This window comes from Lissotriton helveticus, chromosome 2_1 (genome assembly GCF_964261635.1).
Source record: "Lissotriton helveticus chromosome 2_1, aLisHel1.1, whole genome shotgun sequence".
Taxonomy (NCBI): Eukaryota; Metazoa; Chordata; class Amphibia; order Caudata; family Salamandridae; genus Lissotriton; species Lissotriton helveticus.
The window spans coordinates 350,615,637-350,630,949 of record NC_136059.1 but is presented as its reverse complement, the minus strand read 5'-3'; the positions used below and the strand labels follow the sequence as shown (position 1 = coordinate 350,630,949).

At 47.8% G+C, this 15,313-nt stretch overlaps 1 protein-coding gene across 1 annotated transcript in view; it reads right to left on the bottom strand.

The window, feature by feature from the left end:
• The window catches only part of SKP2 (S-phase kinase associated protein 2), a 128,476-nt gene that overhangs the window by 55,202 nt on the left and 57,961 nt on the right, over positions 1-15,313 (bottom strand). The window contains exon 5 of the mRNA XM_078674949.1: positions 7,980-8,114. Coding sequence (XP_078531075.1) covers positions 7,980-8,114 — 135 coding nt within the window. The remainder of the gene's footprint in view (positions 1-7,979; positions 8,115-15,313) is intronic.

The following is a 15,313-nucleotide window of genomic DNA, read 5'->3' as shown; positions in this document are numbered from 1 at the left end:
TAAATTGGTAACAAAAAAAATCTTGAAGTGATCCTACATAAAAAGGACAGTATAAAATTCTGTCCCGTACCTGGGATGATTTGTGGACCCCACACTTGCTGAAAACACTACAAATGGTTTGGAAGACTATAGAACGTTCACTGGTGCAGGTTTTTGGCAAAGGCACTAAATGAGATTAGTAAAAAGTTATATGTATGCAGAGCATTTTGCAGTAGGCCCATCAAAAGCACATCTGGAACCAGAAAGAGGATTTTTATTCAATATTCTACACAGAGGCCGACATCATTCAGCAGCTTCCTCATGTCTGGTTATCCTAACATGGTGCCTGCAACAAATGCCATGGACACTGCAATCTTGCATTAGATTTGAAATCGCACATAAAACCCCTCAAATTCACATTTCCATTAGCAGAGTAAAATATTTTACCGAACAGGCTAACTTTTTTTTAAAATCTTACTGGCCATGGCTTGTGGAGTTTATCTAAATAGCAGTGGTAACTTTTCAAATACATATCAGTCACATATTCTTTGACTAGGTTTCGAAACAGTACCATAAATCGATCAGCTGACTAGCAATGTATTGAACAGATAGACTAAGGGCCTGGAATGATGTATGGAATTTTTTTGCAAACAAAACTCACATCACCACCCTCCCCCAAACCAGATTCTGGAATTTATTGAGCATGATCAAGCCTGCCTACTCCGTGTACTAAGTACAGGAGAAAAATGGATAGATTTTTTGACAGTGTACTCAAAATCTTCATGTTCCAGGACATAATGGTATTTTCTCCTCAAATCTCGCAAAGCTTTGACCTGTTGAGATTAACCAGGAGATGTTGACTTTATCCCAAAAAAAAGGGCAGGGTTTGTGCCAGGGTTGGAATTTAATGGGTTAGTTTTACTCAAGCACTAAGAATAGTCAATCCAAAGTATTCAGAAGCATAATGTTCTGAAAGCTTTGCTTGTGTATACTAAAACATTCTTGCTCGCTACAACATTTTTCGGTTTGGATTTTGACAACATAGCTGTTAAACAAACCTACCGTCTAATAAACTTAGATTGGGACTTGGGTCCACCCTTGTAACAAATTGTTTTTTCTGGACCAGTCTTTCAGCCATTAGCTTTTGACTTTATCAACCACATCAACCCAAGGGAGAACCTACCCTCTTGACTGCTAGTGTTTAATTAAATCTCCAATGGAGTGGTTGCTTTGGGTCCATGAATGACTATTTTCGAATTACAGTCTTCTGTCAGCTGCTCAAGGCTCCTTCCACTTCCCTATCTTGTATTAGCCTTGGTTGCTGTCGCACTTCTTAGAACCCCCCACACCAGAGTTTCACCCCCACACCGAGTTTAATCCCCCCCCAGGACAGTAATGAAGACAATGGATCTTTCAATATAGTTTGTACTTCGTTTTTAGGGCTCGCCTGCTGATGCGCTTCAGCGCATAGCTGGCGAAGCTCTATTGTGGCTTAAACAGAGGTTAACCACCACTGGCGATTTCACTGGCGATTGCATGTAGTGCATGTGCTTTTTAGGTCATTGCGCAAGTGCAAGCCCTAAAAAGCGCGTGCACAATGCCACCAGCCGCCTGCCTGCCTGCCTCGCATTACCACATCAAAGGCAGCCCTCCGAGCGCATTTCTCACCCCCTAATTATTCACGGCCGGCCGGCCGGCACATCAAAGGCTGCTGCTGCCGTGACTCGCATTTCTCCTCCCTCCTCCCCTATCACTGCCCAGGCCGGCCGTACTTTCTCTTTACACGGGCGCCCATTCCTGAATCACTTGAAATCTCTCCACATTATTTGCATTTTGTTAATTAATAAAATACCGCTATCTGTTCTGAACTTTACCATGGTGCTCGGCCCCTTCTTTCTTCATTTCTTACTGACACGTGTCAAATATATTTTAAAAATGTACGTTGCGTAGTATATTTTTGTCATTTTTGCCCAGTGTTTTATAACGGTATTGACAACATCGAGTCTGCTGTGTCCTAGAATAAAAATGATTTGGCGTTGTGGTTATGCAAACACTTTCCTTTTTTGATAGCATAAGTCATATGCTTGTGTTTTTATGTGGACATTTTGCATTTGCAATGCCAGCTTCCATGCACGTTGTGAAGGAGGGCTGCCGCCTTGTCCACGTTGACGATGATGCTTGATGGGCGCATGCGATTTGTCCAATGCGCTATTTTCCATAAACGTGGGTTCTCCGGTTTCAGTTAAACAGTTACAAGCTGTCTCTGGAATGCGGCCAGGAATCCCCCGACGTATCTGGCTCAAGGTTGCAGTAGGAATGTTTCTGTTACATTTGGCAGCAGTGCGATGACATCGTGCTGTTGTTTTGCTTCGGTAGAAAAAAACAGGTCGGGGAAGGCAGTACCAGTGGATGCTTTGCTAGGGTACTCCCAATTCAGGCATAGGACGCACGCAAGGGCTGCATGTGCAGGCATTCTCCACGAGGAAAGATTGTATGGCTTGGAGCTAATGTTAATTACATTCTGTTTTTGCATGCCGTGTGTCTCTTGCTACATTTCATAGCATCTCGAGGTGTCGAAGGTACATCGTAACCCATGTAGAAAAATTATTTTCCATTTCCATGGTGGCCTATTGTTGAAAAATCCTTACTTCACCCGTAGAAGTTAAAACAAAACTGGAGCTTGACAATAATACATTTGATTCATGATTGATGCTACAAGAAAGCTAAGGTTTTTTTTCTGAAATAACTAGTATCGCTGTAGTTTAATTTGAACCCAATTATGAAAATGTTTCTTATTTGATGTTTGCATTTTGTGTTTAAGGGTTCTTCCGAGGCCTATTTAAATGAAGCATAGCCACCACAGTTTAAAGGCCACAATCTCCAAAACAAGTCTTGATGGTTAACTCGCCACAAATGACAGTCGGGGGCATTTACATGGCATAATGTATCCTAAACCAGGGTATGCAACAGCTGCACCATTGGGTACTTCACATTATGTAATGCATTGCTGTTGAATTTTCACAGGTAGAAACGTTTTGATCATACGTACTGCAGAGACAAACTTTATCTACATTGAATGATTGTTGGCGTACATTTGATCATGCCATACGGATCTCTATTCTGATTTGTGTACGTTCAGTCAAAATATCTCGAATCTTCAAAATGTGTGGTATAAGAATACAAACCCATTATTAAAGCTAATGCACAACCCATAGCCGTTTGAGAGTCACAGTTTATTTTTTAGGCTCTATCTCTTACGGAATATACGGCTTGAGAGGATTTTAGGTCTGATTTATAACACACCCTTGATTTGCACTGACAGTCTTCGTCGTTCAAAGTCCGTCCTGATAAATTTCGGTAAATGCACCACTTGTCTCACATTTCAAAGGGGAGATTTAAGCACAAAAGGAAGCAACTCTTCTCCGGAACTCGTGCAGGACCAGTTCGCAGCAGTCATCAAAAAAACAATATAAGTGACACAGATACCGTGTTTCTACGTTGCACTTAATCTTCCCATGGAAAGTACCCACAAAAAGCTAACTTTGATACCTTTGTTCCTCATCGACGTCAGTTTTCCATGACGGTAGGTGCTGTCAATTAGGTCATTCCGTACCATCCGACTGCGGCAAAACTGCAGTCCTAATTTTATGTCTGTTATGGCCTGATTTTTGCTTTTAAAAAATCTGACCACCATATATCTTAAGTGATCAGAAACCAACATATATCATTCAAAATGGAATGGAGAACTGGAAAGGGATGCTTCCCCACAGGTGTCCGACATCTCGAATCCGTCGCCCAATTTATCTTCCCAGGCGACAATGTATCAATCTGACATCATCCCACAAATGGATATTGGCAGATATCATCCTGTCTTCCTCTACATTTTTCAGTTTTATTGCTGAGTTAATTCAACAGCATTTTCAAACCGAGACATTTGAGAATGACATATTAGCTTTTGCTGGAAACTCATCAACGGCATCTTGTAATTTAGGTCTGTGTTCACTGTGCCAAAGGTACCATTTAGCGTTGATAGGTGGAAGTACAGGTGTAAAGACAAACGTGTTAAACTTTTTTTTCTTTTTAACAAAGAGGCCTCCTCCAGTTCCTGAAAATAAATATTGTGCAGCAGAACCTAAATGGTTCGAAGAAAAATGTGCATTTCAGAAACTTTTCGTGCCCAACATCACAATTTCTCTGGCCCAAGATGATGTAAAGTGTCTATATTCTCCGCCGGTAAATAATTTCCCCTCTTGACGAAATTTTGTGACTCCCTACCAAAAGACAAGTGTTGGAAACTCGCCGACAAGCACACAACGAGGTACGGTCACGTTTACAGGTGAATGTCCACATGCATGAAGAAATTGAATGAACGCCACGAAACAGATTTATTTGTACCGTGTTGCACAATTGGAACCAAACTAGTCGTTCCACGGTCAGCAGTTTAACCACTCTGATGCTGAGTGAGTAAGCACTCAGATTCTAATATTGCAAAACAACTTTCTTGAAGTTGATTTGAAATACATCTCCAGATAATGTACTATCCGTTGTTTTATTACAACCTGAGTGTTCTGACCAGGGCCTCCTCGTAATAAGACAATTGAATCCAGCTCCACCGAGGCACCCACCATACAGCTCCACCGATGCACCCACCACACAGCTCCACCGATGCACCCACCACACAGCTCCACCGAGGCACCCACCACACAGCTCCACCGAGGCACCCACCACACAGCTCCACCGAGGCACCCACCACACAGCTCCACCGAGGCACCCACCACACAGCTCCACCGAGGCACCCACCACACAGCTCCACCGAGGCACCCACCACACAGCTCCACCGAGGCACCCACCACACAGCTCCACCGAGGCACCCACCACACAGCTCCACCGAGGCACCCACCACACAGCTCCACCGATGCACCCATCACAGAGCTCCACCGAGGCACCCACCACACAGCTCCACCGATGCACCCACCACACAGCTCCACCGATGCACCCACCACACAGCTCCACCTACACAGCTCCACCGATGCACCCATCACAGAGCTCCACCGAGGCACCCACCACACAGCTCCACCGATGCACCTACCACACAGCTCCAGCTACACAGCTCCAACAATGCACCCACCACACAGCTCCACCGATGCACCCATCACAGAGCTCCGAGGCACCCACCACACAGCTCCACCGATGCACCCACCACACAGCTCCACCTACACAGCTCCAACAATGCACCCACCACACAGCTCCACCGATGCACCCATCACAGAGCCTCACCGAGACACCCACCACACAGCTCCACCGATGCACCCACCACACAGCTCCACCTACACAGCTCCACCGATGCACCCATCACAGAGCTCCACCGAGGCACCCACCACACAGCTCCACCGATGCACCCACCACACAGCTCCACCGACGCACCCACCACACAGCTCCACCTACACAGCTCCAACAATGCACCCACCACACAGCTCCACCGAGGCACCCACCACACAGCTCCACCAAGGCACCCACCACGCAGCTCCACCGAACGACCCACCACACAGCTCCACCGACACAGCTCCACCGATGCACCCACCACCCACCTCCACCGACACAGCTCCACCGATGCACCCACCACACAGCTCCACCGATGCACCCATCACAGAGCTCCACCGAGGCACCCACCACACAGCTCGACCGATGCACCCACCACACAGCTCCACCGATGCACCCACCACACAGCTCCACCGATGCACCCACCACACAGCTCCACCTACACAGCTCCAACAATGCACCCACCACACAGCTCCACCGAGGCACCCACCACACAGCTCCACCGAGGCACCCACCACACAGCTCCACCGAGGCACCCACCACACAGCTCCACCGAACGACCCACCACACAGCTCCACCGGCCCAGCTCCACCGATGCACCCACCACCCAGCTCCACCGATGCACCCACCACCCACCTCCACCGACACAGCTCCACCGATGCACCCACCACACAGCTCCACCGATGCACCCACCACACAGCTCCACCGATGCACCCACCACACAGCTCCACCGAGGCACCCACCACACAGCTCCACCGAGGCACCCACCACACAGCTCCACCGAGGCACCCACCACACAGCTCCACCGAGGCACCCACCACACAGCTCCACCGAGGCACCCACCACACAGCTCCACCGAGGCACCCACCACACAGCTCCACCGAGGCACCCACCACACAGCTCCACCGAGGCACCCACCACACAGCTCCACCGAGGCACCCACCACACAGCTCCACCGATGCACCCACCACACAGCTCCACCGATGCACCCACCACACAGCTCCACCGATGCACCCACCACACAGCTCCACAGATGCACCCACCACACAGCTCCACAGATGCACCCACCACACAGCTCCACCGATGCACCCACCACACAGCTCCACCGATACACCCACCACCCAGCTCCACCGATGCACCCACCGCCCAGCTCCACCGATGCACCCACCGCCCAGCTCTACCGAGGCACCCACCACACAGCTCCACCGAGGCACCCACCATGCAGCTCCACCGAGGCACCCACCACACAGCTCCACCAATGCACCCACCACACAGCTCCACCGATGCACCCACCACCCAGCTCCACCGAGGCACCCACCACCCAGCTCCACCGATGCACCCACCACCCAGCTCCACCGACACAGCTCCACCGATGCAACCACCACACATCTCCACCAATGCACCCACCACACAGCTCCACCGAGGCACCCACCACACAGCTCCACCAAGGCACCCACCACACAGCTCCACAGATGCACCCACCACACAGCTCCACAGATGCACCCACCACACAGCTCCACCGAGGCACCCACCACACAGCTCCACCAAGGCACCCACCACACAGCTCCACAGATGCACCCACCACACAGCTCCACAGATGCACCCACCACACAGCTCCATCGAAGCACCCACCACACAGCTCCACAGATGCAACCACCACCCAGCTCCACCGATGCACCCACCACACAGCTTCGCCGAGGCACCCACCACACAGCTCCACCGATGCACCCACCACACAGCTCCACCGATGCTCTAAGCTCCACCAATGCACCCACCACACAGCTCCACCAATGCACCCACTAAGCTCCACCGTTGCACACACCACTCAGCGTAACAACAGCATCACTCGGCGCAACCACAGCATCACTCGGCGCAACCACAGCATCACTCGGCGCAACCACAGCATCACTCGGCGCAACCACAGCATCACTCGGCGCAACCACAGCATCACTCGGCGCAACCACAGCATCACTCGGCGCAACCACAGCATCACTCGGCGCAACCACAGCATCACTCGGCGCAACCACAGCATCACTCGGCGCAACCACAGCATCACTCGGCGCAACCACAGCATCACTCAGCGCAACCACCGCATCACTGGTTCAAATATGTTCTTTCAATGTTTCAAGCTGTTTTCAAGCTTTCTTGCTTTATTACAAATCACAAAAAGATGTTAATATTTCACTTCTGTTCTTGGATTTTCGTCACAATAAAAAACACTGAACATAATCTTCACAAAAGTTATTTACAAAAGTTTAAGCTATTGCCATTACAAATTAAATAAATTATTTAAGTATTAATTATTTAAAAAAATTAAAAGCCATTGTTATTTGTAATATCAATACATCTAAGTCACGTAAATACAAAACATGTTGCATTACAAATGCTATAGGTGTTAGCGAAAGTTAGAACTATTGGCATTGTAAATGACAAAGCTATTAATTTAGCTATTTTAAAAAATAACACATAAATAAAAAAAAAATTCATTTATAAGACCAATAGCTCAAACTTTCCCAATGCGAGCCCTATTGCATTTCCAATGCTTGTTTCCATTTGTTTGGTTTAAATGTTGACAATGCTTGTTACTTAGGAGAAAGTAGTTTTATGTTATAAGATCCCAGCTACGTTATATTCAAACTACAATTGTCGGAACACTTAAATTATGCCAAGATGCCGCTCACCGTAAAATTTCATCAGACAGCACCAGTCCCTCCAAGCTCAGGTTTTGCATTTTATGGCAACGGCAAAGGATGCTTTGTAGAGCAGCAGTGCTTATTGTGCAGTTCGAAAGATCCATATGTTGAATACGCAGAGGGCTAACGAAGAGAAGAAAGTAAACTTTAACAATGGTTAAGGGACGGTACAGTTAACTTTCAGAAAATGATTACACTAACCGAAGATAAAAGCAAGCAGCTAAATTAGGAGTTAACCTACTTGCTGTAGGCATCTGCCTAGAATGTATAGGAATAGATGTACAATTATGAAAATAACATCCCCAGGCAAAAAGATCACGAAAAGGTAACTCGACCTGTAACTGCATCATCATACTATGAAAGGACTCAGTGTACATAAGACCAAAATTTAAAAAATAGATTCATTTTATTGATATATTTTCGTCTCTTGCAAATTCCTCAATCCAGCCATAATAACAAGCATTGGCAAAATAGCCAATAGGTTTTGCCAATGTGAGAGTTATTTGCTTTGTCAAATTCTTTTTTTTGTTGCATATTACACAGCAGCGTGAGCCAGCACTAACCACGTCATAGCACTTTTTTTCTTTAAGCCATGTTGCACAGCAACATGCGTGCAACATATAAACGACATTGACAAAGTCAATAGTTCTCACTTGCCTGATGCCTATTAGCTTTGCTAATGCTTGTTTTTACTCACCGTGGCATGGAGGTATTTTATTATTTACTTCCTTCCCCTCGAGCTACTCTGTGCTGGGATGTGATATCAATCACATCCCAAAGACAAAACATGAATAGGGTGAAATGCATCCGTCATTAATAAGCATCTTTGAGAGATATATATTTTTGTTGGCAAAGACACATTTAAAGTGCCACTGCCTAAAACATTACTTACACAACCGGAAGATTTTGTTAGAGGGGACAGATTTCACCCCACTTGCCCCTAAAAGGACCAGCGAGGTATCAATATAAGGAGTGTAGTTCTAAAGTCCCTAACATCACACATACACTCCTTATGACACTTTAAGAACAGCCATATTTCTCTGGCTTGCCTACCCCCACATCCCCCTCCCCCAGCAGCAAGTTATATTACTTTGCTCCCCAGTAGGAGGATCAAAGGCCTCTCCACACACCAGTCATTACCAGTGTTTGACACAGTTCCTGGGAAAAGAAAGGGGGAGGGTCTGTACCTGCTAATTAGACCATGTCTACAGAAGCAGAGGAGGAGGGCTAGACCTCAGGCGTAAACACAAGAGTTTTGGGGAAAGGAATCAGGCAGATGTCACAATATTGGGTTGTCCTAGAATGCTGGGCAGTAGGGTTAAGAAAGTGATAGAGTGAGGACATGGAGCACTCTAGGATTGGTGCCTGGGTTTTAGACTTTTCCACCCCCACTTAAAAACCCATGCACAAGGGAGACACAAATGGAAAGAAACTGGACCTGGCACAGACAACATCCAATGAATGCCTAGCTGGAAGGAGAAGCTACCAGATGCCCTGCAAGGATGGACTTTGGGAGTCTGATTGCAGCGGACTCTGGACTACATTGGGTGTCTCCAGGGCCAGTGGCACTCGCTCCTATATGCCTCTGAGGAACAGTTGGGGGAAATTGGCCTGATTGAGGGGGCCTTGTGAGTTTTCCTGGGACTTCGGTGGACTAGCCCTTTAATCCACTGACACACATGCGACCTTCAGGAAGTCAGGAGTCCTTGGTGAACGCGGCAGGGAAGTTGTTTAGCTGGCTGTTGGCATAAGGCAGGGCAACACTCTCCCATAAAAAGGAGACGAGCACCAGAAGCCAGGCAGGGGACAGGTCTGGAATAGGGTGCTAGAAAATGAAGCTTCCCACAGAAAGCACCCTTTAGATGCCAGGAGGCCTGAGGAGAATGCTCATGCTCGAATATCACCCCCCTTCACACATCCCCTATACCCCCACCCGCCTTACCCCCATCCCACACCTCACACGAGTCTCGCAGAACCCACCTCCACCGCACTGAGCATATTTCCCACGCCCCGCGACACGACCAACTCTCACCCTTTCTCCCCCCCACTCTCACTCCCCACCACCCTACCGGCCAGACTCACGGAACACACCACCTCCCTCAACCCAACCCCTTATCCTCTATCCCCCCCCCCCCAACTCTTAGCCCCCACCATCCTACCGTCATTCCTTCCTTCTCCAGCCTACACTCATCCCTCAACTCACCTGCGCCTCCTTCCTCCAGCGCCACCACCTACGCTACCAACCTCCCCCTGTCCTCATCCACGCCACCCATGCCCCTTGCTCACAAACTCTCTCATCCATCGAATGCCACCCCACCTACTACGGCCGCAGAGCCCTTTAACCCACCTACTACGGCCGCAGAGCCATGTACCATCGCGTGCACATCCCGCCCCATTCGATCCAGTGCCCACCCCATTGCCCCACTCAATCACTCATCCACTGTTCTCACTCCCAATACCATCCCCAATCCAACTCTGGACATGATCATATCCACCCTCCAACAAGTCAAAGAAGATCTTCAATCCATCAAAGAACTTCTTTTCACACACCCCAGACACCCCCTACCCTCCACTTCTGCGCCCAACAAGTATACCACTCGCCCCTCAAACCTCTTCACTCATCACTCCCCGCGCTGGCCCTCTATCCCCGACCGCAAGGTCACCGGCCGCCCCCGTCGCACCCTACACCCCCTCTCTGACCGAGACTTGCACACTCTACTCCGCTCATATGGCCCAGGTCCCACAAAACTCCCACCCACCACACACCTTCCCATACCCACGATTCTCACAAATCCCCTCAGGCCCCCCACGCGGAGCAATAGAGGCTCCGTCACCTGTAATCTCAGAAAAGTCCCCCTCTCCCTAGAACACTCTCCCACTCTCCTCACCCCCAGACTAAAGTGTATCCTGCTCAACTGCAGATCGGCCCCGAGACACTCCTCCTGCATCGCGGATCTCATCTTATCAATGGACCTCGATCTAGCCATTCTGACTGAAACGTGGCTAACTGAAGCCTCCACACCTATAATGGACATACTAGTCCCCCCCAACTATCACATTATTAGACTCGACAGAAATGGCAAGACGGGCGGGGGAATCGCATGCATCTACAGGAGCAACCTCGTTGTCACTGTAGGTCCCTCCCCCTCCCTCTCCTCCTGCGAACTCATCTGCCTCGATATTACTAGCGAGGGCAAACCTGTGTGCTCCCTTCATGTTATCTACCACCCACCCAGAGACTACCTCACCTTCTCCCAACAACTCATGGACACGATATCCACCAACGCCGGTCGACAGATCAATCAAATCTACTTGGGAGATTTCAACCTCCACTGGAACGACCAGAAAGACGCTGTGGTGAATAGCCTTAAGACTTTCCTCAACGCGCTTGACCTCACCCAAATCTGCAACCGTCCAACACATGAAAAAGGCTCTATCCTTGACCTTATCATCGCCAAAGAAGACTCTACCCAGCTGGAGGCAATCGAACCCTGTGACTGGTCAGACCACCACATCATCACCTTCTTCATCAACGAAAAGGTCAAACTTAACCCGGCTCAACCTGCCAAAACCAAGATCTGGAAGAGGGACTTGAGGAATCTTAACCCAAACTCCTTGCCTGCCCACACAGGCAGTCTCCTTCTTCCCACGACGGGCGTCTCTGATGTGCATTCACTGACCGACCTCTACCTAGACACTATGTCTGCAATAATCAATGAAGCCGCACCCCTGCAAATGAAGAGTCGCCACCAAGAACTCGAACCCATGGTATGATGGTAGACTCAATGAAGACAGACGTGCTATGCGCATGGCAGAGCGCACGTGGAGATCTGACCCCTCAGCACTGCACCTTCGAGCGCTTAAGAGTAAGAGAAACGCTTACTTCAGAAAAATCAAACGCTCGAAATCAGTCTTCTTTAGCCAACAGCTGGATCAAGCAAAAAACCGACCAAGAAAACTTCGAGTTAGTAAAAACCCAAACCAAGACGCAACCTCTACAACCTAACAGCTCAACAAAGGATATTCCAAGTTGCGAAGACTTTTCTGCTTTCTTCAAGCAAAAGACCGACAATATAAGAAGTGATCTCCTCAAGGATGTAAGTCGATACTCCTGCTCCATATGCATAACTAACACTCAACCTAAAAACAACGCTTCATGGACGTCCTTCGACACCTATACTGAAGAATCAATTCACAAGCTGCTCGGCACCTTGAAACCCGCCAATCACCTCACAGACCCCCTACCTGCCAACGCTGTTGAAGCCCTCACCCCCCTGCTCCTCCCACTCTGGACTAAAATCATCAACTGTTCCTTGCAACAAGGACTCACCCCAGACTCCCTCAAGATAGGGCAAGTCACGCCTATACTCAAGAAACCCACAGCTGAACCGGCCGACCTAAACAATTACCGACCTATCACCAATATCCCCACTCTGGCCAAATTGCTAGAAAAATGCGTACAACTCCAACTGACAAAACACATTGAGCAGTTTGACCTCCTCAACCCTCACCAATCAGGATTCAGAGCAAAACATAGCACGGAAACGGCTATGACTCACATAATTGATGACGCCCTCCAAATCCTTGATCACAATGAGTCCTGCCTCCTCATCCTCCTCGACCTCTCCTCAGCATTTGATACGGTCAAACACGAGAATATACTGGAGCTGTTAAACACCAGAATGGGCATATCCGGGACTGTTCTCAAATGGTTCACTTCCTTTCTGCACAACAGGTCTCAGAAGTTCAAGATCAACAACGCATTGTCCTCGCCTGTACCCGTAACACTAGGAGTCCCGCAAGGCTCCTCCCTATCCCCCACATTGTTCAACCTCGTCATGGAACCACTCACCACCTTGCTTCAAGCATCAAATGTACACTTCCATATGTACGCTGATGACACTCAGCTCTACCTCAAGCTTCAATCCCCTGAAGACATTAAACTTTTGAATGCCACACTAAGAAACACCCAGGCATGGCTGGCCGACAATCACCTTAAACTAAATGCTCTGAAAACTGAGTTCCTTCTGATCTCAACTCCTGCGAAAAAGGCCATCACCCAAACCTGGCTCAATCATCTAACCGCTCTAAATGTCCAGCCCACCATCGTGGACTCGGCGAAATCCCTTGGCATCACACTTGACTCCAATCTCGACATGCAGCAGCTTATTAGCAAAGCAACTAAGGGAGCCAACTTCCAAATCAACACGCTGAGAAAACTCAAACCCTTCCTACCACCCAAGGACTTCCGAATTGTTGTACAAGCCCTAGTCATTCCTCGCATAGACTACGGAATTGTGGCTCTCAGCGGGCTCCCCCTAACAACAACGGCGCCCCTACGAGCCTCCTTGAACGCGGCCGCGAGACTCATCACTGGTTCAAGAAAACACTCGCATATATCCCCTGACTTAAAAGCCCTGAACTGGCTGCCTTTTGAAGCCAGAGTTCCGCTGAAAATTGCCTGTATGACACATTCGGCCGTACACCACAAGTCACCCAACTACCTCACTCACAAGCTGACTATATCAGGAGGCTCAAGATCCAACAGAAGCACCAAGAATCTCCTCCTTAAACCTCATAGAATCCGGAAGGAAAAAACATACAAACGCTCCTTCTCAGGTATGGCACCTAGGATCTGGAATGCACTACCGCCAGAAACTAGGCTTATCCCCTCCTCTGTACTCTTCAAGAAAGAGCTAAAAGCCATCCTTATGGCTAAGTTCACCTGAACCCTATTGCTACTGGAACAATGACAGTACATGGCTCCTATATTATCGGCTACCTGGATGCTTATCTATGTTAGACTCTTTTATGGCTGCTACTGGACCAAAATCACTGCACGGATGCTATATTATTGGTTTCCTGATTGTTTATTAAGGCTGTACACTATGACTTGAGTGCTTTACTAACTTGCAATCCACTCACTACTGCCTACTATTCTGTTTTCAACAGTGTGTTTACTCACCCTCTGGGGTGCTATAATCTTATTCGAGTCGACATTGCACGGCTTCTATATTATTGCTTATTGATTGTTATTAGTGTGCATACTCTTGTGCGATTGCTACCCTAATTAGCAATTCACTCCCTACCGAATTCTATACTGTTTTCAACAGTTTGTCTATCCTACCTACTGTTTCTGTAAAGCGCTCTGATATCTGCAAAGATCTTGTTCGCGCTATATAAAACTTTAAAAATAAATAAATAAATAATGGTGGCTAGGGCTAGCTCACAGAATGAATACAAGCCAAAGAACAGTGAGATTGGTCTAGGGTTGAACTTACAAGCATTACAAGCGTGGCGAAACCCTGAGGAAACATCTGGCCCAGAGGCACCATCTCTTATGGTCCACCATAAAAGGGAAAAGTACAAGAAAATCAGGAGCCGCCCCTCCGCCAATCAAGATACTTCACAAGCATGCACCTTTACCATAAACATCTAGGAGGGACTAAACATTAGAACTTACTTCCACTTGGAAAGAGTACATTAAAGCAGTTTTTCCATATTTGAAAGTCGTAAGCCGATTTTGGGAGGGTCATGAAGATCCAGGCAATAACTTAAGATGCCTTCAAATTCCATATTTATGTTGTCACACTTGCTTTGCTTCTAAGATGTCAAATGTCAGACTATGTATTGTCCGCGACACCTAGGATAAGTGCCAACTCCCTGAGCACAACCAATATGAACGAATTCCGTTTTTTCAAATTTTGTTCCAATGAAGTTCAAATCAATACTGTAGTGGATTATTTCATCTTTTATTCCATGTTGTTTTCACGTGAATTCTTTAATCATCACATTAAAGTGGAACGTTTTCATATTTCAAAGCTGGTGTGACATTTAATTCATAATAAGTTCATCATCACCCAATGCATTTCGGACAACGTCCTTCATCAGGGGTGTTTAGTGATGGAACGTAGACCCGCGCGTCTACTTCATACGCCCTTCGCGAAGTATGAATATGAAAACGTTCGCCGCCAAAAATTGTTGGAGGATGCCCGTTTTAGAGACACTTCATACAACTGTCTCAGATTATTTTGGGGTTAATCAAGACACGGCAAGGGACTCCCTCGTTGATGGGATGCATTTAAGTTTGTGATTTGTGGCCACTGCATGGGACAAACAGTGGGAGTAAAAAGAGAACTAGACAGGGAACGAATAGTTTCTTACCGGTCGGTGTAGTTTTGCAGCTTGAAGATCTTTCTAGATTCACTATGCTGTGCATTATTCCGCGGTCTAGTGGTTGGTTCCGGAATGGTAGTCTTTTCTTTGTTTTTTTTTTTTGTAGCCCAGGTGGGCGTCAACGTCCCACCTTTTGGTGTCCTTCC